Source organism: Quercus lobata, chromosome 4, assembly GCF_001633185.2.
Source record: "Quercus lobata isolate SW786 chromosome 4, ValleyOak3.0 Primary Assembly, whole genome shotgun sequence".
Lineage (NCBI taxonomy): Eukaryota > Viridiplantae > Streptophyta > Magnoliopsida > Fagales > Fagaceae > Quercus > Quercus lobata.
Genome location: NC_044907.1, coordinates 37,057,901 through 37,085,416, shown reverse-complemented (window position 1 = coordinate 37,085,416; position 27,516 = coordinate 37,057,901). Strand labels below are relative to the sequence as shown.

Genomic DNA, 27,516 nt, shown 5'->3' with positions numbered 1-27,516 from the left:
CTCACAAATTTAAGTGCTCAAATGCCATGAAGAACATAATAAACCAATTGCAAGCTGTACAACTCCCCCCCCCCCCAAAAAAAAAAAAAAAGAAGATAAATGGCAAGGCTATTTAACAAAACTAGCGTCTAGGCAAAGATACACAAACATAACCAAAGCAGAAGAATCAAATAGAAGAGTAACTACAGCCAACAATAACCAGAATCCGATCTAAAAACAGGAGGGGGGGGAAGAGATTTTGAGAAATTATTACATGCAAATCATGCGATCTATCGCTTCTGTTGTTGTCCCATGTTCATCTTGCAGGTATACTCTCCAGCCCCTGAATTTTAATTTTGGGATCACCAATCCACATTTAAAATCCAGAACTCTTGTGAAGTAGTAATTGAAAAATGAAAGTTCTAAGCAAAACTAAAGAGTTTCTGAAGTTGACAAAATTCAGAAAAATGACAACCTGGTCTTGTATTCACAGGGATAATACTATTCTTTTACATAACAAGTCCTTAAATACTGTTACAATAGGTGAGAAGATCTTATCTATAACAAAACATTCAAAGAATCAACAGACAAATATCAGATAATATAATAGGATACAGAGAATCTTTTGGTGGTACATCGTCTTTGGGATTCTTCTTGCCATTCAGTATTTTTGATTTGTTGTCAACAATATGTGGGTTATCCTTAATAAAAACATCCCTAAGAAAGTAATAAGTACACAAACTACACCTATTTATCCAGAAAAATTGAAATTTGCACAAGTATTAGTAATTAGAAGAAACAAACCAAGGCAGATAGAGGGTTGATAAATCATTCAGAAATCTAGTTTCCGATGCAAGAGACATCAGTCAATTACCAACTATGGCAGAATACACAGAATCATAGATCCATCTATACAGATTTTGACCTGGCCATGATCATTATCATTGTCACTCTCACATGGATTTTATTACATTATTAAACAACATAAACATTACACTACCTCAGTGTGTGTGTATATATATATATATTTATATTTATGTATGTATGTATGTATGAATGTTTACCTCTCGGCAGCTCGAGCTGCAAATTTTCCAGCAACACTACGAACTTTGTTTGACTGAGGTGTCCCCTTTCCATCACTTGATTTGGGAAGCCCAATTATAAATTCGTCAGCTTCCTACATTTTTTTTTTCCTCAAACCATAAATAAATATAAACATATACATATTATCTAGGAAACATAGACACAGGTAAGAGTAAGGATATGACATGGTGACACAAGCAATTTTTTTAAAATTATAACATGACAAGGGTACGATACCAGTATATCACCTCAAATGAAGTGTCCATTTAGTAGTAGTATGTTATATATATACCTCCTGTTGTGCAATCTGAAGAAGCTCAAGCTCAAGCTCAAGCTTTTGTCCTCGTAATTCCAGAACCTAAGATTCAAATATATATATATATATATATATTGTCCATTTCTTTGTTTTCACTATCCTTAATAAAAACAAAGGTATCTGAAGAGAAATACAAAACATTACAGTTAGAGGACGAATTGAGAAGCCTTTGCTGAGTGCGAGACCAGTGCGGGACATTCCCAAATCTACCCTTAGACTGAACCCAGCTCTCCAATTGGGGTCTCTTTTCCAGCGAAGGGCATTGGGGGGAAGTTGTTGTAGAGAAATTGCCCTTAGTCTGGGAGCATAATTACAGGTTTTGGTAGAGGATAGTGGCAGAGAAGCAGGGGTATTTACGGGTTTATGAGCAGTTGGATTTGGAGAGAGAAAGTGTCATTGTAAAGGTTCTACTCCTACTCCTAATTGCTGCTGCCAACCCATCTCTGCTCTGTGCAGAGCCTGTAGTGTGTTATCTGAGAGAGGCTGATGGTAGAGAGATTACGAAGCTGCCAAATGCATCATTTGGGTTTTATTTATTTCCTAGTCGCTAACCCATGTGATGCATGGGCTAATTAAATAAAAAGATAATTAATCAACCTTATGGTAAAAAAAAATAGAAAATAAAGCTAAAAGAACGGATAAGAGACTAATTTGTAGACTAATTTGTTCATCAAGTAATCAACCTAAGTGGCATCATAGCTCATGTACAAAAGTCGCTGTTGCATTTCATGGCTGCATTCTTGCTAATAATGGGAATTACCTATATAAAATTTGAAAATGGTCAAATGACAATATGGAAAACATTTCATAAATAACTTATTGATGACAGGTATAGAAAGGGAAGTTTTGTAAGCCATCAATGGAATTGGAGTCAGCATCTCATTGCAAACGGAATATAGCTCTATATTAAAACTAAAAGTAAAGTTTCAATCATTTTCTTTCTATAAAACATTATCAAAACTATAAGTAATTTACCTCGGTTTCAAATAGATATTATTTGAAGAAACAACTACTTTGAATCATTATCCGAAAGAGGAGCGGCATAAAAAAAACTAAAATAAAATGAAGTTCCTCGGACATATTTCAGCATCAATGTCCAAGTTCAGCTCTATGTATAGCAACCAATTAGTCACTCCAGTTGAAAGCACAAAGTTTGAAAGAATCTGCCAAGTATCTTAGTCACTTACAATTTTCATCCACCTTCCTAGATCACTAAACTATACTTCTACCTACCTTAACTTCAATATTGAATACAAAGACAGAGCCAAAATGTCTCATAAGAAAATGCATAAAATAGAGAGCCTTATGAAGCCAATAATATGAACAGTCTGATTTATTGTAAAAAAGAAAAAACCATTGAATATTCTTTCCTAGTCCATTAGCAAAAGAAAACTATTTAAGCTGTTATTATTAACCATAAAAAATAAAAAATAAAAAACAAAAAACTATTGAATGTGTTAAAAAAATTAGCCTACATATTAATATAGTTTTATACCTTAGCTTTCCTAGTCCATTAGTACTTGGCTTAATGTCAAAATACTATCTTTATAAGCCATGCGTCCAAACCCACTGTCTTTATCAAAAGGAAAAAAGAAAAAAGGCTTCCTGAGTTTGAAAGATTTGAGGTGAAGAAGGTTTGTCAGTTTGTGGGCTTGAAAGGGTGTGATGGAGCGCACACAGACCTTTTATTCTAGACTTCTAGCTGCTTTGGTTGTTAATGGCTACTGTTGAGACAACCATTATTCTTCTCTGAGCTATTGGTATAAGCAAAAGTTTTAATTTACGAAATCTCCCAAAATAGAAGAAATTGTATGATTTACCCACAAAAAACCATAACATCTAAAAATGTATGGTAAAAAAAAAAAAGAAAAAAAAAGAGAGAGATATGGAATCCGATTAAGTAACAAACCTCGAAAAATTCTGAACTATTATCGTCTTCATCTTCACCACAAATATTTCAGTGAAAAGAAGGGGTTGGAGTGGTGGTTCTTGGCGGCGAAAAGGTGGAACGCGGCGGAGTGAGGCTGGTGGAGAGGGAATGAGTGGATGCGGCTTGGACGAAGAGAATGTCTGTCTGATTCAGAGAAAGAGAGAGCAAACGGTTCCAAACCAAACGTTAACACCGTTTGTCATCTTCATTGAGTTAATTGGTCATGTGCAATGCACATGAGTTTGGGATACCTGTCACACTCACAGCTTGCCACCTAACTCTGTTTGCAGCTAGCCCGAGTCTACAGCAAAGTCCTTTCCCCCGTTTATTTATATTTTATGTGAAATAGTGAGTAAATTTTGAAAATTAGACTAATTAGTAGAGCGTAAAGGCATTATTGTTAGTATTTTTAAACTTAAATGTGACATAAATTTATGCAGTCACATGACAAAATAAGAAGCAATCAACAGAAAATTAAACAAATAAAAATTTATAAATCTATTTTAATTTTGATAGTAGCATCATTTGGATTCGTTACTAAAACAAAGGAAAATTCTTGTTTAATATTGTGTAAATCTTACATTGTAGAATATCCAAACCACTCAAATTGCATTACTGCCCCTAAATGGACTAAAACCACTAAGGTAATCGCACCCCACTTGTATATGAATTTATTTAATTTATATTAAAGATATATTAATATTATATGAAATACTATTATTATAAAAGATGAATCATTTCACTTATAAAAACTTATTAGGCTACTCTTAATCAGCCCAAAATAAAGAAAAATTAGTCCAATACTTTTAAAATTGCCCAAATCAAAAGAAAAACAAACTTTGGGTTGGGCTAATCTAGCTCAAAATTTTGAAAAATTCTCCAATCCAAAACTGACAAAACACACCATGATATACATATCGAATTGCATTGCACTAAACATGTGATCGGAAAATTGAGGTGTGATGTGGTGATGGTCTTGACCAAATCGCACCATGCAGTACGGTAATAAAAATGGACTAAAACCACGCTGAACCGCACTATGAATACCCTTAAAGTAGACAAGAAAAATATGTATAATGTTGTTAATATTTGCAAAAAAAAAAAAAAAAAAAAAAAAAAAAAAAAAAAAAAGAAAAGAAAAGAAAAGAAAAGAAAAGAATACCATATGATGTGCAACGAAAATTCATAAGTCGTTTCCCGTCCATATGCGTCGTCCAAAGGAAAGACAAGAAGGGAAATCCTTGCCAAGCTCCTTGTCCGTCTGTCCTTAAGGACAGACGGGCTTTCTACCGTCTGTCCATCCATAAAGGACGGACGGTTTACTACCGTCCCCTCGTTCTAAAGGACGAGGAAGGCTACTACATGTCTCCACCGAGTGGAAGAACGTATCGTCGCTAGTTAAGTCCAACCGTTGTGAAATGCAGACTTCTTGAACAAACTTCTACGTCAGTTACGGAAGTTACCTCCGAACCTTTTGGATTCCCCAACAGTAGGAACGATTACCAAACAAGTAACCGCTTCCTGCATACTATATAAACACACGCCAATGAAAGAGTAAGGGGTTCGGTTTTTCTGAGACTTTCAATTTACAAAGTCAGACAAAAGGCTAACTTCACCATCGGAGGGTTCTTGGCCGGCTTCCACCGGTCTCCTCTGAGTTTTCTGTTTGTTTTCTCAGGATCCAGTCACAAATTCATCAAGGCCTGACACTTTCAGTCCACTGATATCACAGGATTCATCACCATATACTAGTGAAAGTCCTGTGTGTTGCACGGCTTTAATCATGAATTTTTTTATATTTTTTTTTTTTTTTGAGAAATAATAACTAAAAACATAATTTTAGAACTCGTTTCTAATTAAATGAATTATTATTATTATTATTATTATTATTGTTATTATTATTATTATTGATGGGAATGACGATGCTGCATCCCTAGACGAAGATAACATTTAGTGACGGAGGAAGCATCCTTGACGAAGTCATCAGGAACAACGAGGAAAACCATCGTCACTGATGAAGACAGAGAGTCACTCAATGCAGTCAATCAATGACTTGAGCGGTTACGAAATCAGCCCAGCAGACCGTTGGGAACCTCTTAAAAGTCTCATTATTGGACCAGGGGCGTTACTTGAGAAAGCATTTATCACCCCAACGGTTAGCCCCCAAGGTTGCAAATATAAAGCTCCTACACAGTCAGTAAAAAGGTACGAAATATACACACACAGGGATACATCTTGATTGATTATTATTTTTATTATTCTGACTTTGGCATCGGAGACGTTGTGGCAGGCACCACACCGGTGATCATCGTTGAGCATATTTTCTCACCACGAAGGATTCCATCCGCTCACTGTTACTGACGATTCTGTGCATCATCAATTATTATTATTATTATTATTATATAAAATGCATAATTTTGTATATTTGTCCGTATATACAATATTTCTACTTGAAATTATCAATAAAAATGTTATTCCAAAAAAAATTATCAATAAAAACTTTTCAAATTTCCAGATCTAATTTCACGCATATCTATGTGTATTTGTGTAAAGTTTCTTTTCTCACAACCTTAGACATATATAAGGATTATTTTAAGGGCCGTCTCAAGGGATGCAAAGTGATACAACTCAATGCAAATTGATTGTGCATGCAAATTGTGACCGGAGATAGAATTTGCCCTAGTTTATCATATTCTCTCTAAAATCTATTGCGTCTTTGTGCCAAGGGTTTTGTAACTAAGGAGTTTCTTGATTTTCATTGTTAGATGAACTGAAAAACTTTGTAGCCAACATCTTCTTCAAGTTGGTGTGTTTGTTACACACTGGGATCCGTGTATTTTTGGTTAGTCACGTACTGGGAACCATGCATTAAAATGAGAGATTGCCGCTACATTACAAGTCCAATTGGGTATTAGGGTAAGGGTTCAACTGTAGGTTGGTATTAGGTACTAAGATTTCTTTTACTTGTAACCGCTTGTTTTAATAATAGTGGATTCTCGGGAGTAGTGACCTTAAATTCACCCGGTGGGGTTTTACCTCGGTGGTTTTTCCTATTCGTAAACAAATCATTTGTGTCAAATTTATTTTTTGCTGCATTTAACTTAGTTAGTGATTTTTTTTATGCTACCACGCTTATTGCATGTAATTGAATCTAATTAATTTACTTGGCTAATTAATTGATTAAGTTACCAAAGAGGTCAATACATTCTTGGCCTATCAGTTTGGATGACAACATTTGGATTTAGATTTGAAATTTATTGATTTAAAATGCCTTGATTTGAAATGCCTTGTTTGTGCCTTTTTAAACAATGTAGGATTTGAAATTAATTGTTCGAAATTCCATTGTTTGGATACCTAAATTTGGATTTAGATTTGAGATCAATACAATTTATTTTTTAATTATTATTATTTTTAATCCTTCTACATTTTAATTTTAAATACATGACGTAGTATTGATAATCCAATTAACAAGATGATGACTAAATATCTTTAGTCATAGCCAAAAAAAAAAAAACCCAGAGAAAGATAAGAGTTAAGAGAGACAAACTATAAGTTGTCGCGAGAAAGAGAGAGAAGAAGAAGCTTGTTGCGTTATGAGGAAGAGAGAGAAGCACGAGCCTAAGTAGAGAGAAAGAGGAGTGTGCGTAAAGGATTTCAGAAATTCTATTGTATTTGAGGGTAATTGAAAATTATGAATTTTGGCCTATCAAATTCTAGTTGGATTTGGAGCCAAATCTAAATCCAATTTTTTAACTTATTTAAAAAAAAATTTGGATTTTGAGCCTCTCAAATCCAAATACATTGCAAAATTAATGTCATTTAAACAAACTATTAACATATTGAGTTAAAATATGAGCCAAACGATTTTCTTTGTCTTTTGATATGTGAAAAACACACACAAACAACCTCGGAGCATAAAGCTTTGGGCCTCGGAGCAAAAAAAATGGGCCCAAAAAAATTCCAACCATAAAACAAACGTGCCTAAAAAATAAAATAACAAGTTCAAAAAAAAAACACACACACACACACACACAGAAACCCCGAATCTCTCTGAGCTCGTCTCTGTGTAACAACTCTGCCGTTGAAAAATGTCACAAACGACGGAACCACCGATCCTCCGACGAAGGAAGATTGATCTCCCAGATGACATCGTACTCAACATCCTGACATGGCTGCCTGCCAAATCACTCATAAGATTCAGGTGCGTTTGCAAACCCTGGAACTCCTCATTCACCACCCCCAATTTCATCTCAACTCACCTTAATAACTTCGCTCATGCTCATGATAATGATAATGGTGATGGTTATATCATACACATGCCGCGTCATACACGCGCCATGAATTCTTCTAACAGACCCATCTGTACGGTCGCTTTGGACCGCACCTTTGATAGGATTTTCGACATTGAAGTTCCCTTTGATTTACCTTCTGGGTTGTCCAAAATAGTCGGTTCCTGCAATGGGTTGTTGTGTCTCGCTACTTCGACTAATGTTATATATTTGTGGAACCCCAGTGTAAGAAAATTCAAGAGGTTGCCTGATTCTGGCTTAAGAATTACGGGTTTTGTTAAACTCGGATTTGCTTATCATTCGGAGAACAATGACTACAAGGTTTTGAAGATTTTGAGTTATCCTTGGATAGGATTGAATTTGACTCAGGTGTACTCATTAAGTTCGGATTCATGGAGAAGGGTTGGGATGTCATTGAGAGCCAATGTTAAGGCATCGGATGATAGTTTTCTTTCGCTAGCTCCATTGGTTAGTGGAGCTTTGCACTGGATGTCACGTGTCGTAGAAGGAGAAGAGGAGCGTAAGGTTGAAGTGATTATGTCATTTGATGTCAATAGTGAGGAATTTAGAATGTTAAGAATGCCTGATGGTGCTATGTCAATAGTGAGATTTCAGACACGTCTTGCATCATTCAAGGGGAAACTGGCTTTCCTTACATTTGGACAAAGTGAACAACGTGGTGCCTACCAATACTCCATCTGGGTGATGAGGGAGTATGGCGTGCTTGAGTCTTGGAATAAACTTTTTGTTGTACCACTTGAGAGATTCTCTGTTTGCATTGCCTTCACTATGTGTGGTTCACTTTTGACTCACTGCCATGAGACCAACAATCAAGAAGAGAAGTTTGTTTTAGTTGACACCAAAACTCTACATGAGAAGGATTTTGATATCCAGCAACCTTTAAGTGTAGCTACCTTCATGGAGAGCCTTACTTTACTTGATGGAGCGAACATGGTGTCTTACTAAGTGGTTGGTGGCATGCATATTATAAGTGAAGTCCCTAGTGGTATTGGACTATGGTTGTTTTTGATTTGTTTACGGCAAATTAAAGCATGAAATAGTGTCTGGGAAGTGGTAACTAGGTTCTATGTAGGCATTTTTGAGTAAGTATTTTGATATGATATGAAACTCAAAATATTTGTTCTTGACCTTTTATCCTTTTGTAATCCCCTTGATAGAGTGGTGCGTTAGTCTAGTTGATGGTGTTTGAGTTACTTTAGCAACAAAATCAACTTACTTGCCTAGAATGATGTCATTTGATGCCAATGGAGAGAAATTCAGAGAGATAGCAGTCCCTGAAGAAATTATTCGGTCATCCCATTGGATCACACTACCTCTTGCTGTTGTAGATGACTTGCAAGTAGAACATCTTGAATTGTACAAGGAAAATTTGGCTTTGATTGTTTGGGTGACGAGATAGTATGGTCTGCATGAATCATAATCATAGAATAAACATCTTTTTTTGTGCAATTGGAAAATGTTCTAGACTTTTTCCGGTTGCACCAGGCTTAGTGTACTTTTGGTTTGAAGAGCAGGTCCCTGCCTAGGCTGGCGAGAAAAATTTAAATTTATCACTCTCTCATGTATTTTCCTGACTAATTGGGCTGATCATAACACAAATGAAAAGGGAATTTGAAAAATTGGATAATTATTCTGTGTGTATTGACTTATTGGATCCTGAAACTCTACATGAGAAGGATCTTGGTATTCTAACTTTTCCAGCTTTGCCTGCTACTTTTGTGGAGAGGATTGCGTTACTTGATGTAAAAAATATGCTATTTGGATAAGAAGTGTCATTATTTGCAACTCAAGCTGTGATTGAGGAATGCTGAATGCTCCTTTTCTTTTGCAGAAGGCATGAAAGTAATGGTCTAATGTGGAAGGGAAAAATTATCCATGGCTTCATAAAAGATTTAAGAATTGTGATCTTGCATGTCAAAGTGCTACTTTTAAATTTGTTTTGAAAATGGTCTTAATTTAGATTAAAATACATTTTTTTTTTTACAAGTATGAATAATTTTAATTTAGATTTAAATACTTTCTACTTGAAGGATCACTAAACTCAACATTTTGTTTATGCTTGTTTATGTACTATTACTTTCGTTAGAACTTATTAAAATCATGAAAATTCATGAGAAAATTGGTCAAATTTCTTTAGAAATCTTTTAACCAATTTTGTTCGTTTTTAGAAATTTATTTGTTATTTTTAATAAATATAAAATTAAGTATGACATTATTACGGTTCTACTTTGGTTAAAACCCTAGTCTAGCCGTAAAACCTTGAATTTCTTCTTCTTCTTCTATTTTCCTCTAAACAGTTCGGTTTTTTAACCATTGGTTGCAATTTTGCATAAAAACAGATTTAGCAAACATTTTACCTTGGGTGTATGCAGTTGCCTTGGAGAATGGGAAAATTATTGAATTTCAATGGAGTTCATGAATTTTTGTAGACAATAAATCTTCAATAAGATGCTTACAAGGTATGCTTCTTATATGGAATAGACCTGCTGTGTTATTAAACATAACTCTGGTGCTTCTAATCGAGTTGCTAATTCTCTATTTCGTCGGAGTACTTTACTAGTTACCGTGAGTAATGAAGTTGTTGGTATTATAGAATGAAGACTGAAACAACCAAATGGGATGAATAAAGAATTTTGAAGGTTAAAAAAAAAAAATCTGATCATGCACGTAAGGCATGTGACAAGGCTAGTGATACTATATAATTATCCTCTATGTTTATAGTTCATCTTGCTCTTGGTATTTTACTTTTTATTTTTTAGACATTAATAGTTGAGGCTGAGGTATTTGGACCTGAATGTTTCAATTGAAAACACCAAAGCGGTGTCGTTTGAACTATAAAGCTCTTGACATCTTGCTATTGATTTCAAGATTAAAAAAAAAAAGAAAAAAGAAAAAAAGCAAGCTCTAGCTCTATAATTGGCACAATTGTGAAATTTTTGCTAATAAGATATGTAATTTTTTGAGAGTATCTTGCTTTGACAGAAGACTGAAAGGTCAAGCTTGGTGTAATTTTCTTTTCTTGGACTTACAAATTACTTAGCTCTTGTAAGGGGAATCTCTGCTCACGAATGTATCTAGGTGTAGATTGAAGATGGTACCAAGTTCTTTAATTTCACTCAAACTCTGTTTAGCCATACAATAAAATTGCCGTTTTAACTCCTCAAAAAATGGGTTTGATGCCCATATCCAAATCAGAATCTTGCCAAAATTTCCTTCTTTTTAAACTAATCTCTGATATGTGCAAATTTCAATCATAGTAGAAGTTTGTTCATACCATGAATCTTTTTTAGATGAATATAAGGAGTCGTCTGTCGTCTTTAAAGTTACAAATATCTTAAGTTCCTTAGCAGATCAAACACTTTCAGAGCACAACTCTTTATAAAGATCTTAAGATCCTTACTACTTTGCCCTCTCTTTTCTTCTCTTCTGCTTGAAAAATGTTCCAAAAGAGAGAACCTCCGATCCTCCAACAGAAAAACTATGTCCCACATGACATTGTACTCAACATCTTGGCTAGGCTACCAGTCAAATCACTCTTTTAAGATTTAGGTGCATTTGCAAATCCTACTACTCATCAATCACCACACCCAATTTCATCTCTTCCCACCTTAATAATACCAATAACAACAAAGATCATGGTTATCTCATACACATGCCGTGGATTACAAGTCTGAGGCAATTCTGTACGGTCACTTTCGATGGAACGTTTGATAGGATTTTTGATATAGGAATTCCCTTTGATTTTCCTTCTAGGCATGCCAAAATAGTCGGTTCCTACAATGGCTTATTGTGTCTTGCTGATATTGAAAGTACTACCACTTCTGGTAATGTTATATGTTTGTGGAATCCCAGCATTAGAAAATTCAAGAGGTTGCCCAAACCTTGCTTAGGACAATTAGATTCTGTTACACTTGGAGTTGCATATCATTCCGAGAATAATGACTACAAGGTTGTGAGGATTTCAATTTCTCATTCTGTGCCTCCATCTGAAATTGAGGTGTACACATTAAGTTCAGATTCATGGAGAAGGATTGAAATGCCGTTGAGAAGCAATATTAAATTCTATGATAATAATTATTTTTTGCCAATCCCATTGGTTAGTGGAGCTTTGCACTGGATGGCAGGTTTCATAGAAGAAGAAGAAAAGCACTGTAGTGAAATGATTATGTGCTTTGATGTCAATTGTGACAAATTTAGGAAACTGGAAATGCCTGATGGTTCTATGAGAGTACCTCCTTTCAAATATGTCTTGCATCATTCAAGGGGAAACTAGCTGTCATTACATATGGGGAGAGTGAACAATACTACCAGTACACCATATGGGTTATGAGGGAGTATGGTGTGCATGAGTCTTGGCATAAACTTTTTGTTCTACCATTTGGAAAGAGTACCTATTTGCATTGGCTTCACTGAGAATGGTTCTCTTCTGATTTGCAGAAGAAATGATCAATTGGAGAACAAGAAGTATAAGTTTGTGTCAGTTGACACTGAAACGCTACTCGAGAAGGATTCTGATATTCAACATGCCTCATGTGTAGGAACTTTCATGGATAGCCTTGCTTTGCTTGATGGAGCAAACATGGTGTCTTATTAAGGGGATGGTGGCGTGCATATTCGAAGTAAAGTCATTAGAGGTATGGATGAAGTGAAACCCTTGTTATTCCTTTTCCTTTAGCCGTGGGCATGATAGTACCACAAAATGCTTGATTTTTATACTAGGTTTAATTATCCTTTTGTGGCTATTATATATATTAATATTTGATTTTTCTATGCGGATGGCTGTTGTGCACTTACCTAGATCTGGCAATGTCAACAAAAACAATATTTGGCCAACATAATCCTTTTTTTACTTGTATCCCTCTGGTAGTGTTAAAGAGCTAGATTAGAGCTCTCCTCACCACAATATAAAATAAGAAATGACCAAAACAAGAGGAGAATAAAAGAAGCTGTAAAACTAAGAATGTTGAAAAGGAATAGCAAAGTTCTTGTATAGTGAGCATGTTACCATTCTCAGGGCATGTTCCTACTTCCATGATACAAGCTACGTGGTCTTTTTTTTTTTTTTTTTTTTTTTTTTTTTTTTTTTGTTTTGTTTCTGTGGTACGTTTAACCTTAATATTGGCAGTTAGAAGCTAATTTATTAGACGTAGTTGCAAAAGTTCCTATCTTGATGTTAAAAATACCATCCTATCATTAACTTATGAACTCTATAACATCACTTCAGTAGTAGCATTCTTCTTCCTGCAATCAGCTTATGCCAGATATCTCGATCATAAATCAAATACAGTTACTAACTGTTGCACTTTTCCCAATTTTTTGATTGAATATACCTCTGGATCTATTCAAATGTGCATTGCACCAAAAATTGAGTTTTCAATCTTTTTTATGGCCAACCAATGCACAAAATAGTATTTGTACAGCTTTTGAGCCAAAATATTTCTGTCAGCTCCTATTTATATTATTGGTTATCTTATTTCCTACAAGAGTAAAATTGGATGTTCCTTGTGCTTTACCCTATTAGTCTTTCTGAAATTCCCATGACAATGTGGCAGATTGTGTTTGTTGGTAGAGTTTTATAACACAGTATGCTAATTTTATAAACTGATTCTCTTAAAAAATTCACTATTCCCATCCTCGAACACATTTCAGCATCAATGTCCAAGTTCAGCTCTATGTATAACAACCAATTAGTCACAACTTTTGAAAGAATCTGCCAAGTATCTTAGTCACTTACAATTTTCATCCACCTCCCTAGATCACTAAACTGTACATCTACCTACCTAAACTTCAATATTGAATACAAAGACAGCCAAAATATCTCATAAGAAAATGCATACAATAAAGAGCCTTGAAGCCAATAATATGAACAATCTGATTTATTCTAAAAAAGAAAAAAAACATTGAATATTCTTTCCTAGTCCATTAGCAACAGAAAACTATTGAAGCTGTTATTATTAACCATAAAAATAAATAAATAAATAAATAAATAAATAAAACTATTGAATGTGTTAAAAAAATTAGCCTACACATTAATATAATTTTATACCTTAGCTTTCCTAGTCCATTAGTACTTGGCTGACGAACACAGTCCAAACCAAACACGAACTGTGCTCCATGTCAAAATACTATCTTTATAAGCCATGCGTCCAAACCCACTGTCTTTATCAAAAGGAAAAAAGAAAAAAAGGCTTGCTGGGTTTGAAAGATTTGAGATGAAGAAGGTTTGTCAGTTTGTGGGCTTGAAAGGGTGTGATGGAGCACACACAGACCTTTTATTCTAGACTTCTAGTTGCTTTGCTTGTTAATGGCTACTGTTGAGACAACCATTATTCTCCTTTGAGTTATTGGTATAAGCTAAAATTTTAATTTACGAAATCCCCCGAAATTTCCAAAATAGAAGAAATTGTATGATTTACCCACAAAACCCAAAAAATCTTAAAATATATAGGAAAAAAAAAAGAGAGAGAGAGATATGGAATCCGATTAAGTAACAAACCTCGAAAAATTCTGAACTATTATCGCCTTCATCTTCACCACAAATATTTCAGTTAAAAGAAGGGGTTGGAGTGGTGGTTCTTGGCGGCGAAAAGGTGGAACACGGCGGAGTGAGGCGGGTGGACCAAGAGAAGGTCTGATTCAGAGAAAGAGAGAGCAAATGGGTCCAAACCAAACGTAACCACCGTTAGTCATCTTCCTGCCACCTGACTCTGTTTGCAGCCAGCACCGTAATAGAGTCTGCAGCAAGTCCTTTCCCGTCTGTTTATATTTTATGTGAAATAGTGAGTAGATTTTGATAATTAGTAGAGCGAAAAGGCATAATTGTTCGGTATTTTTAATCTTAAATGTGGTATAAATTTATGCAGTCACATGACATAAGAAGAAGCGGCCGACTAAAAGTCAAATAAAGAAAAATTTATAAATTTATTTTAATTTTGATAGGTAGGCACCTTCCATATTATATAGAGATCTCTATTTTCATTTTGATAGTAGCATCGATTGGATTCGTTACTAAAACAAAGGAAAATTCTTGTTTAATATTGTGTAAATCTTACATTGTAGAATATTTGTGGTATTTACCAAACTGCTCAAATTGCATTACCACCCCTAAATTGACTAAAACCACTAATGTAATCCCAGCCCACTTATCTATAAATTTATTTATTTTATACAAAAGTTGCAACTCCAAAAAAAAAAAGAAAAAAAAAAGTGAGATATAAGAGAGATTCTATGAAAAGACCATTTGTGAATATATATAAGTTTTGAAATTTTGATAATAGATTTAGTTGGAGTAGAATTTAAATTTACGAAGTTTGGATCCATGTTGCATGTTTTGTTAAAACACTTATTGCTATTTTATGTAAAGAAATTGACAAGAACAAATAAGTTATTGTTTCTATCAACTGAAACTTAGATGTATGTTACATGTTTTGTTAAAGTAATTATTGTTACTTTATTTAATGAAATTGATAAGAACAGATAAGTTGTTGTCCTTATTAAGTATCAAAAAACTTAGATACTTGTTGCATGTATTTTTAAAATAGCTATTGTTATTTTATCTAAAGAAATTAGTAAGAATAAATAAGTTGTTACCTCTGTCAATTGAAACTTAGATGCATGTTTCATGTTTAGTAAAGCAATTATTGTTATTTTATCTAAAGAAATTGATAAGAACAAATAGGTTGTTGTCTCTATCAATTGAAACTTAGATGCATGTTACATGTTTTGGTAAAAATAATTATTGTTATTTTATTTAAAGAAAATAAGTTGTTGTCTCTATTAACTGGAACTTAAATGCATGTTGCATGTTTTGTTAAAATATTTATTGTTACTTTATCTAAAAAATTGATAAGAACAAATAAATTTTTGTCTCTATCAACTAAAACTTAGATGCATATTGCATGTTTTGGTAAAATACTTATTGTTATCTTATCTAAAGAAATTAATAAGAAATAGGTTGTTGTTTCTATCAATTGAAATTTAGATGCATGTTACATGTTTTATTAAAACCCTTATTGTTATTTTATTCAAAGAAATTATTTTTATCCAAAATATTATTGTAATTTGGTAAAGCTACTTAACGCAACTACGGCTTTTAAGCCTATCTTTTATTATATAGTACTAATATTATTCCCATGTGATGCACATAGCTTGATAAAGATTCATATGTAAGCTAATGTAAGGGCACGATTCTCTTGCGGCCCAATAATGATGTTGGGCTCGCACGTGAAAGATCCCTCACAATATGATTTGTAGAGAGTGGACTTGAAAAGCTAGCCGTTGGGCGCGGGGCGATATTCCGGTCTTGATTTTGGAGGAATTCATATAGAAATAGGAGTTGGGTTTGAACATTTAAGCCCTATAGTGTCGCATCCCATGGGGTTGGACTCCTCGGACTTGATCCGAGGAGCATTAAGGTCCTACTCCGGTTCCCCAACGGTGGGTTTTTTCCGATCTGCATGAGTTGTTCCGGTCTTTCTACCCCTGTCGTCTCTTTCTTGGAGGTAGGATGGGAGCCCCTTTCCAGATTCACTTACTTTTTCTTTTATACTAGCCTGCGTTCGCTGTCCTTCGTCCACGTGTAGGGTCAACCTTTACAAGACTGATATTTGTCCCATCAATCTAATCCCGAAATTGTTGGGGATGGTTGATAAAGCTGAAGAATAGGCTCTGTTAGGTGCAGAGTCTTATATGGGAAGGGTAGTAGGGATAACCTTCCCAAGATATTTTTGATCTCCTTACAGACTTGTTCCTATACCCCTTTTCTCAATGGAGCTTTGGGTCTGCCGAGGACTAAGCTGTCCTCGGCTGCACCTCCGGGCCATTTTTTGTTTTATATTTTTGAGCTAGGGCCATAACCTTTTTCGGCTTGGGCCTTTGGACTCCCTCTGAGCAAGTGGGCCTGGCCCATAAATTATTGGGCCCCACAGCTAACATTTTAAAAATAATTAAAACTAAATTAGTAAATAAATAGTAATAATAAATTATAAAATAAGAAAATAATTCTAATAAAAAATTTATTTTATCTTTAATTTATGCCTTAGCCATCACAAAAAATAATAAACAAGATAATTCCTCAATACCGATTTTTTCCTAGTGATAATCTAATTGAAAAAATCAGCACACTTACAAATTAAATACAATAACCAAAACCAAAAATCAAAATAGACACAAAAGAGTTCAAAAATTGATAATAATAATAATAATAATAATAATAATAATGAACCTTACATAAGAGAACCAAGAACTTAAATGGGTATCCATTATTTTACTTTTTTATAGTAAACTTCATTTAGCATAATATCGAGCATGTAAGTTCAAAAGCAAAGAGTAATAAGTAAGTTGAGTTTAAGTTTATTAGATTAAAACATAAGAGTAATTGCATTTTGAAAAATAAAACACAACAAATTGGGGTGTATTGTGTGGGATTTAGTTATAGGAATGACTTATTAGTTAAGAGAGATTGTATTGAAAAACCATGGTTGAATATATATGTAGGGGGACAATTTTTGGAGCCCAAACCCCAATCGTGTGAAGTCTCGATCCAAAAAGCCCAACATAATGAATTTAGTAGAGTATGGGTTTAAGAACTAAGGTTACATAAGTTAGACAGAGGTTTGCATGGGATAAAGGTACACATGGATAAGAACAAAAACCATTACGTTGAAAAATCTCACAGTCCGAGGAGATTCAAAGTCTAATTTATGTATACAGACCAGCACATTAGGATTTCTTTGAATGCCATAGTATTCTCCCGTCTTTTTTCTGTCCCCCTTTCTTATGAGGGTTTCTATATAATATATAGACCCTTCCTTATCATTTGGGCTTTACACTTGTTGATCATCCAAACCTCCACTTGAGTACCCCTCCCATTAGACACCTCTTTCAGTCCTTTGTGAGTTGCGGTGGCTAAGGCAACACTGTTTAAGGGTCTTCTCCACATTAATGCGGCTAGGAAGGTAGTTGTAGTGCATTCAATGTGGTGGTGGCAGCTTTTGCTGAGATATTTTGTGTTTCCATCCTTCTCACGTATTTAGGGGATGGGCTTCAGTGACTTGGATGTAGTTCTACTTCGGATTTTCAGTGTCTGAGGAAGAATTCCTCTTCGGACCTTTTTCTTTACCTCTTGTGATAAGGCTTAAAACGTAGATCGCTAAGCCATGCTGCCTCCTTGGACGGGCCCAAGGCCCAACTCATTATTTTGGGCTGTAGCCCCTACAATATATAAATTATGAAAATTTTTATAATAGATTTTTAGTTGGAGTAGAATTTAAAATTTTAAAATTTAGATGATATAGTTTTATCTAAATTGAAATTGGAATAAGTTTAGCTACAAAATTATACCTAAAAAAAGAAGAAATGAATATCTATTTATTAGAGGTGAATTTTGATAAATCCATCATTGGATTACATTTTCTTCTTATATTCTCCATGCTTGCAAAATTTCTAGAAAATTAAAAATCAATAGATATGTCATCAATAAATTGTTTAAATTGCAAGTTTTTGTAATTTAAAATTATGCATAAAATATAAGTTTAGAGATCATATAGTAAAGAATATCCGATTGACACAAAATTTGACATGTGTATCAAGAGTATAAAAAGCATACAATCTAATAGTTTAATTTTCAAAATATATAGTAATTTTTAAAGAAGTTATAACCTTAGGTTATAACAATTTTTGTATCAACTTTGACCATTAAATTATTAATAAATCTTATCCCTTAGTCAAACAATTTGTAGCTTAATATCCTAATAAAATATTAATTTAATAAGATATAACTTGAGGAAAAAAAAAAACAAAAACAAAAGCGTGGGTTGTATAAGATTTAAGTTTAGAAATGTTTTATAATAGACTTTTGGTTAGAATAAAATTTAAATTTGTTTTAAGTTATTGTTAAATCATGCAACTTGAGGGAGAAATACATGATTATTGTTAAATCCTATCCCTTAGTCAAAATGAGATTTTTTTTTTTTAAATAATTTTAATACTTTTATAATTTTTATAGAAAGATAACGTGGGTGTTTGTGGGGGATTTAAGTTTATATATTTTTTATAAAAGACTTTTAGTTTAGATTGAATTTAAATTTGTTGAAATTTAAATGATATAATTTTACCTAATTTAATAGTTGTTAAATATTATCTCTTAATTGAGAAAATATTTACTAACAAAAAATATATAATTAATTTACTAATTAGTGAGAGTGACCACTTGATGCAACTACGAAAAACCATGGTTGAATATATATAAGTTCTAAAAATTTTGATAATATACTTTTAATTGGAGTAGAATTTAAATTTCTAAAACTTAGATGACACAACTTTATCTAAATTAAATTATGGTTAAATCTTATCCTTAGTCAAGAGCTTTGTAGCTTAATATCCTAATAAAATATTAATTTAATATAATACAACTTGAGGAAAAAAACAAAAACAAAAGCGTGGGCTGTGTGAGATTTAAGTTTAGAAATTTTTTATAATAGACTTTTAATTTGAATAGAATTCAAATTTGTTTTAAATTATTGTTAAATTTTATCTCATAGTCAAAATGTGGTTGTTTTATTTTATTTTATTTTTATTAAAATTGATTCATTATTTAGTAAGAGTAGCCACTTGACCCAACTCTGGTTTCTAAGCTTAACTTTTATTATACTTGAGGTAAAAAACAAAAACGTGGGTTGTGTAGAATTTAAGTTTAGAAATTTTTACTAATAGACTTTTAGTTTGAATAGAATTTAAATTTATTTTAAATTATTGTTAAATTTGATCCTTTAGTCAAAATGTGGGTTGTACCACCGGACACCCATGATGCAATAGTTACTTCACAAGTATAAATGTTTGTGGGATGTGGGGGGTAAAGATTGGGGTTTAAGTCTCTAGGAGGAAGTTTCACACACATATACACTTAGATTATGTTAGAGTAGAATTTCAAAAACCCAGGTTGTTGTTTTAAAAAAAAAAAAATTTAATTTACTAATTAGTGAGAGTAGCCACTTGATCCAACCACAGCTTCTTAACCCAATTATTATTATACTTCTGGAAAAAAAAAAAAAAAAAAAACAAACAAACAAAAATATGGATGGTATAGATTTAAGTTTAGAAAATTTTAATAATAGACTTGTATTTTGAATAGAATTTAATTTTTTATAAATTATTATTAAATCTTATCTCTTAGTCAACATGTGAGTTTTTTTTTAATAATTTTTTTAATAAAATTAATTTATAAATTAGTGAAAGTAGCTAATTGACACAACTACGGTTTCTAAGCACAACTTTTATTATATAATAATATATGATATGATGTTATGGTATAAGTATAATGTGCACAACATTGTACACATTTGTGTAGCTTGACTTGAAAATTTCAAACGCACCATTTGCTGAAGAGTTTAAAATTGAAAAATAAATTTCCTTCAAAAAAAAAAAAAAAAAAAATTGGACAATAAACGACAAAAACATCGTATGCTATTGCTTGCTTATTTTCATAAAAAATGGGGGATATGAATGACACACAGACCTTGAATTAGCTCTGTCTCTCTACTCTATCTCTGTCCTTTCGTTGAAAAATGTCTTCAATGAGAGAACCACCGGTTCTCAGAAACCATCTCCCACGCGACTTGGTACTGAATATTCTGGCGAACCTACCAGTTAAATCAGTACTAAGATTCAGGTGCGTTCGCAAATCCTGGAACTCCTCCATTACCAGTCCAAGTTTCATTTCCAGCCACCTTAAACTCAACAGTTCTCGTCGTCTCTTATTCATGAAATGTGATAGGATTCTATATGATAGACAATTATGTACAGTCATTTGCGAACACACCTTTGATAGGATTTCTGAATTCGATATTCCGTTCACTTGGCCCAAACTTGTGGGATCCTGCAATGGTCTACTTTGTTTTTCTGCCAAAGACGGGTTATATTTGTTGAACCCCAGCATTGGAAAATTTAAGGCGGTTTCTCTCTTATCCTCAAGCTCATCAGCTGGCTTTTCTTTTGTTGAAACTGGATTTTGTTATCATTCTGAAACCAATGACTACAAAATTGTTAAGATTTCTTATTACTTAGGAGGGACTCCGCCTCAGGCAGAGATTTACTCAATAAATTCGGGTTCATGGAAAAGGCTTCATCCCCCGTTCGCACCCGATGTTCTCCTCTTCAATATCCATACTGATTTGTTCCTCGCTCCATTTGTTAGTGGAGCTTTGCATTGGATGGCCTATGTACGTAAAGGAGTAAGGGAACCAGCGAGGCCTTTTATTTTGACATTTGATGTTAATGAAGAGAAGTTCGGAATGATGGAAACGCCTTTTGCTGTCATACGCTCTAATTTGTGTCGAGTGTTCAAAGGAAAACTGGCTTTGACAGAAGAGGAAGGAGACCCTTTATTATTACATGTGTGGGTGATGAAGGAGTATGGTGTCCATCAATCTTGGACTAAACTTTCTGTTGTTCCTTTCCACAGAGTCATAAGATTCAATGGCTATTCCGACAACGGTTTACTTATAGTTGAAAAAAGTTATGACATCTTCTCTGCCAATGGTGAAGTAGAAATTCTACTTCACCATTGGCAGAGAAGATCCATGAAAAGGAGAAATTCTACTGTAGAATGGATGAATCTTAAGCGTATCTCGATTGACATCGAGACTCTACATGAAAAGGATGTTGGTGGTAATGGTATCGAAGATTTTCGAAGTGGGACTAATTTCATTGAGAGCCTTGTTTTACTTGATAGGGCAGATATGGTACCTGTACGGCTGTAACAGAGAAACTGTGACGCTTTTATTAGTAAACGGTGGTTTCTAGATAAGAAGTCATGGTATATTGGTATGGTAGAAATAAAAACTATTGTTATTTTGTTTCCTTTCGTTATAGTGGGCATTATTGTTTTGCTAGAAAGGCTTATTTGTGTAACTTTAATGCCTACGGCTATATTTTAAAAGAGTTTTTGATATATGTTTTTTAATTTTGTTGGAAACATAAACATGCTTGGGAAACATATTCTTCTTATTCTATTAGGTATTAATCATTTTTGTTGTTACATATTTGATTTAGTTGGTAACGTGGCTTGCTAAAGGTTGAAGTCCTTAGTTGTTGCCGAGTCTTAGTGGTTGGTTTGTTTCAAATTATATTATTTGGTTCCACAATATTAGAGATAAGGAGCTGGGTTTAACTGCTGCATGAATTTTCAATACCATAGTGTATGTTTGTATTCAGTTTTTTCTGCTTTGCGTTTTCAAATTTGCGTTTTTGTCCTTTTTTTTTTTTTTTTTTTTTTGGTTTTCACGCGTGTTGGAGTTTTGCGGTTACTGTTCAATAAACAGTAACAGCAAATGTTGACTTTGCGGTTACTTTCTGCAGTGAACAGTGCACATATGCACTGTTCACGGACCCACAAACTCCACTTTTTATCAACTTTTTCATTAAAAATGGGTCTCACGGTACTATTCACACATTTAAAAATTATTTTGCTACAGTGTTTTCAGTTTTCAGTTTTAAGTTTCAACAAAATAAGTTCTATCCAAACAGGCCCTATAGTCTCCGTTCTTCCTTTTGCATTCAAAATAGGTAACGGTAATCCATTGTACACACCTGCTTGTTACAAAGAATTAGATTAGAACTCCCTAGCATTAAACCAGAAAGAGAAATGGAAAGAAGCTCACAATGGGAGAACATTCAAAAAAGATGTGCTAACTGGCGGTTTCCACAGTATCTAAATCATTGTTGGTGATGAAAGCTAATTAATTTTGGGTTGCATTGGGCAAGGGACTTTTGGTTCAAAAGGTCCCTGCTTTGGCTAGCGAGAAAACTCGAATTTTTCATTTTCTTTCATGTATTCACTTCACTTGGCCCAATATAATACAATTGAAACAGAGAACTTGTGAAAAAAATGGGGAATTTTCTGTGTATAGACTTGTTGGATCCTGAAATTCTACATGGGAAGTATCTTGGTATTCTAGGTTTTCCAACTATCCCAGCTATTTTTGTGGAGGATTGTGTTAATTGAGGGAGAAAATATGCTTTTGAATAAGAAATGCTTTTGAATAAGAAGTGGCATAATTGGTGGAATTATAGGATTTTGCAATGCAAGCAATGATTGAGAAATGTTTAATGCTTGACCTTGAGGTGGGAGTCTAGCAGTCAAGCATTTCGTCCGCCTCGCCTTAGAACTTAGGTTCAAATCGTGCTATCAAATTAATACCAAGATGGCAGGGCTATCTAGCATGAGGGTTTAACTTGTTACAGTGAAAAGTGACTTACTCCAAGGATTCCACCCTTTTCATGCAATAAATAAATAAATAAATAAATAACTCATTTTCTTTTGCAACAAGCATGAAAGTAATGGTCTGATGTAGTAGAGTAAAATTATTGTTGATTTATTTCATCCTTGGTGCTTGTGTTGTTGTTTGTCTAGTATTGGTATTTTTTTGTTTAAAAAATGAATGAAAAATGTCATAAGCCAATAATCTTGTAACTTAACTAGCACTTTCTAGTTATTTTGAGCCCAAATCATACGCCATGAACCTTGTAGCTCAACTTGTGCTTTTCTAGTGACATGGTTGAATTAGAACCTCCTTTTGATCACATAAGTTACTGCATTTTTTTAACACGTCAATCATCAATAATTTGTTCAATATGACCTCAATTATGACCATGTTAAAAATATATTATAATGATTGATATGAAGCACCCGTCACCCAAAAGATAATCATTGAAGACGTACACTAGTACGTGAAAGATAAGTAGCTGTTTCTTTCTTTGTCGGTTTTTCCTTGGTTTATTTACTCACTTCCTGCAATTAACTTATTTTCAAAGAAATCTTTTCTGACAGCAGTGCAATACATTTGTAATCGTTTGGTTTGTAAAAGTTTTATGGTATAAAACAACTTATAAAGATTACAACTTTGGGTGCATAATGTAGAATCAAATGAGAAAAAGAAGCCAATGGTACACTCATCATATATGGGTACTTTGTGAAAATATTACCAATTGAAAAACACTGCCAGCTTCTGCTGGTTTGATTTTTTACAATTATATTTTCTACTACTTTCTACTACTCTAGGCTACTTGTGTTACAAAGGAGAGCATAATGTAATTGAATGAATCTGAATCAGACTGAGTACCAAAAGAAAATTGTCAACACTCAAATTCTTCAGGAAAGAAATCAATGTCTCTAGGTGGACCTGTCTTAAGTTTTTCTTGTAAATCCAAATTCTTGGGCAGTACAAGTTCAGTTTCCTGGCCAGCCAAGGAAAAATATCTCTCCAGTACCATCTGCAGCCACAAAAGGTAGAAAAGGAATGGGGGCAAAATAACACACTTCGTTAAGTAGAAAAGAGTAGATGATTAAAAACTGAAAGGAACCAAATATAAATTTTGTTCCATACCATGGCAGCATATGCATCAGTTTTGCTTTGCCGAGTAGACCTGCTGAGGCCCCTGAAAATCAGTTATATCACAGATATACAGTATTCATTAGTACATGCATTTTCACCATCTTTTTCAATGATATAATTATAACCTATGCCATAGACGTTGAGTATTATGCCTTGAAAATTAGATAATGATCCAAATAACTAGGCATATCAACCAATATACTTGAGACAAGACATTGTATCTTTCATCAGGTGTAAAGCACAGAACCAAGAAAATAAGCATATTGAATTTGGAAACAGCTGCAACAGTGCCCATAGCAAATCCTTAAAACATCAAGGATAATTACTACTTTTATTCAATGTATTTCACCAAATAGCTCATGATGCAGGTTTAACAGGGAACTATATGGTATTTGGGTCTAGAGAAATGAATTCATCCATTGTGTTCCATATGGCTTATGAAAAAGGTTTCATAATGTTATAAAACTTAAACAATTCAACAGTTTTTCACAAAGTATGACCTTGTATATTCATTTCAGTGAATGTGGTTATGCCTCTACATCACACTCACAAATGCCATGAAGAACATAATATACCAATAGCTATACAACTCCAAAAAAAAAAAAAAAAAAAGGATAATGATAAGGCCATTTAACAACTCTAGCTTCTTGGCAAAGACAAACTAATATAACCGAAGCAGAAGAATCAAATAAAAGAGCAACCACAATTGCCTATAACTGGTATCCAATCCTAAAAGCATGAAAAAAGGAAAAAGAGAGAAAATATTACATGCAAATCATGCGATCTGTTGCTTCAGTTGTTGTCCCATGTTCATCTTGCAGGTATACTCTCCAACCCCTGAATATTAAATTTGGGATCACCAATCCACATCTAAAGTTCAAAACTCTAGTGAAGTAGTAATTGAAAAATGAAAGAAAGAAAAACTAAAGAGTTTTGAAGTGGAAGAAAAAATTCAGAAAATTGACAACCTGTTCTTGTATTCACAGGGATAATACTATTCTTTTACATTACAAGTCCTTAAATACTATTACAACAGGTGAGGGGCTCTAATCTATAACAAGACATTCAAAGAATCAACAGATAAATATCAGATAACATAATAAGATACAGAGAATCTTTTGAGTGGTACATTATCTTCGGGATTCTTCTTGCCATTCAGTGTTTTTGATTCCTTGTCAACAATATGTGGGTTATCCTAAATAAAAACAACCCTTATAAAGTAATAAGAACACAAACTACACCTATTTATCCAGAAAAAAAGAAATTTGCACAAGTATTAGTAATTAGAAGAAATAAACCAAGGCAGATAGAGACTTGATAAATCATTCAGAAATCTAGTTTCTGATGCAATAGACATTAGTCAATTACCAACTAAGAAGGCAGAATACACAGAATCATAGATCCAGTTATCCGGAATTTGACCTGGCCATGATCATTATTAAACAACATAAACATTACACTACCTCAGTGTATTTATATTTATGTATGTATGTATGTATGTATACCTCTCGGCAGCTCGAGCAGCAAATCTTCCGGCAACACTACGAACTTTGTTTGACTGAGGTGTCTCCTTTCCATCACTTGATTTAGGAAGCCCAATTATAAATTCATCAGCTTCCTACATTTTTTTCCTCTCTAACCATAAATAAAAATATAAACACATACATATTATCTAGGAAACACCGACACAGACACGGACACGAACACGGGAAAGAGTACGGTATGACATGACAACACGAGCAATTTTTAAAAAATTATAACATAACACGAACACGTCACTAATACGGCACTCCAAATGAAGTGTACATTTAGTAGCAGACTAGCAGTACCTCTTGTTGTGCAATCTGAAGAAGCTGAAGCTCAAGTTTTTGTCCTCGTAATTCCAGAACCTAAGATTCAAAAATATTGTCCATTTCTTAGTTTCATTATCCTTAACAAAAAAAAAAAGGTATCTGAAGAGAAATACAAAACATTACAGTTAGAGGACGAATTGAGAAGCCTTTGCTGAGTGCGAGGCCAGTGCGGGACATTCCCAAATCTACCCCTAGACTGAACCCACCTCTCCAATTGGGGTCTCTTTTCCGGCGGAGGGCATTAGGGGGAAGTTGCTGTAGAGAAATCGCCCTTAGCGTGGGAATATAATTAAGGGTTTTGGTAGAGGATAGTGGCAGAGAAGCAGGGGTATTTACGGGTTTATGAGTGGTTGGATTTGGAGAGAGAAAGTGTGGTTGTAAAGGTCCTACTCCTACTCCTAATTGCTGCTGCCAACCCATCTCCGCGCTGTGTAGAGTCTGTAGTGTGTTATCTGAGTGACTGATATGAGAGAGAGAGAGAGAGAGAGACAGAGATTACGAAGATGCCAAACGCATCGTTTGGATTTTTTTTTTTTTTTTGAGATCCAAGATAGAAGCATAGTTTGGATTTTTTTTTGGTGAAAATAGTAAGACTACGTTTGGTAGATTGTAATAGATATTGTAATATAATAGTTATTCCTATGATTTAATTATATAATTGTTTGTTATGTTTATATATATATATATATATATATAAAACCGAAACCTTTGAAACTTCCACAATTTTTCACGTCACCACTATTTTCTTTTTCTTTTTATTTGCCACATCATTTTTATTTTTTTTGCTCCAATTCCAATTAGAACACATCTTTATTTCTCTCTTTTTGTAACCCTTCTTTGCCAAAACCCAAACTTCATCATTGACTCAAATAAAAGCTGCCTCCATAAACCCTAAACCTTCAACAACCCTAAACGTTGTAGCAAGCATCTCCCCTTGCCTCCGAGAAAGCTGCTATGCCTTCCAGAGGCTTTATTCTCTCTAGCTACAATCTCTCCAAGTATATAATCCACTATATACATATACTTTTAATGTTTGCAGTAGAGACTAAGGTACCAGCACAAGTAAAGGATACAGTCGTAGAGAAAAGTGAGGCTATGAAAGACATTGCAATAGAGAAGGGAACACAAGTAAAGGACACTATTGTAAGCACAACTAAGACAACTACGGATTACACAACATCGACCACAAAGAAAGCAAAGTTGCTCAACGTTTATCCATATTGGGTTTTCAATTGTACATCTAATCTTCCTTAGGAGCGGAGTATTCAAGTCATGTAGCTACAGAGCTTACAGTCAAGCAGCTAAGGATCCTATTGTAGCGACAAGAGAGAGTGAAAAAGAATAAACAACTAGGAAGAAAGAAGAAGCTAAGAGAGAATTGGAGGCTAGAAGATCAGCCAAAAAAAAGGTATGTGTGTACCAAAATTATATCTTTACTATTGCATAGACCTTCAATTATATGACTTTTTGAACATGAAATTCTACATGTTTACCTTCATAGCTTCACAACACTAAATTGATGTTTGTAAAAGTAGATCACTAATTTAAAGTTGCCACAAGACAGTATACATTTGTTTAAAATTGCCAAAGACTAAGATAGTATTAACTGTATAGATGCATAATATGGATTATGAAAACATGTGGCATGGTAAGA

General features: G+C 33.8%; 4 protein-coding genes across 4 annotated transcripts; 3 read left to right on the top strand and 1 right to left on the bottom strand.

Moving 5' to 3' along the window:
• The first annotated feature begins 7,320 nt into the window (after nt 1-7,320).
• On the top strand, nt 7,321-9,220 carry LOC115986892 (F-box/kelch-repeat protein At3g06240-like). The gene has a single exon (XM_031110254.1). It carries the CDS (start codon nt 7,397-7,399, stop codon nt 8,561-8,563), a length of 1,167 nt encoding a protein of 388 aa, XP_030966114.1. The 5' UTR covers nt 7,321-7,396; the 3' UTR covers nt 8,564-9,220.
• Nucleotides 9,221-11,270: 2,050 nt separating this feature from the next.
• On the top strand, nt 11,271-11,891 carry LOC115985136 (F-box/kelch-repeat protein At3g06240-like). The gene has a single exon (XM_031108104.1). The coding sequence runs from the start codon at nt 11,271-11,273 to the stop codon at nt 11,889-11,891; it is 621 nt and encodes a 206-aa protein (XP_030963964.1).
• Nucleotides 11,892-20,181: 8,290 nt separating this feature from the next.
• On the top strand, nt 20,182-21,375 carry LOC115985135 (F-box protein CPR1-like). The gene has a single exon (XM_031108103.1). The coding sequence runs from the start codon at nt 20,182-20,184 to the stop codon at nt 21,373-21,375; it is 1,194 nt and encodes a 397-aa protein (XP_030963963.1).
• Nucleotides 21,376-23,541: 2,166 nt separating this feature from the next.
• On the bottom strand, nt 23,542-26,352 carry LOC115986893 (putative pre-16S rRNA nuclease). The gene is made up of 6 exons (XM_031110256.1): nt 25,986-26,352; nt 25,839-25,898; nt 25,515-25,627; nt 24,778-24,846; nt 24,001-24,052; nt 23,542-23,887 (listed from the first exon to the last, which is right to left on the bottom strand). Exons 1-6 carry the CDS (start codon nt 26,280-26,282, stop codon nt 23,750-23,752), a joined length of 729 nt encoding a protein of 242 aa, XP_030966116.1. The 5' UTR covers nt 26,283-26,352; the 3' UTR covers nt 23,542-23,749.
• Nucleotides 26,353-27,516: the final 1,164 nt, after the last annotated feature.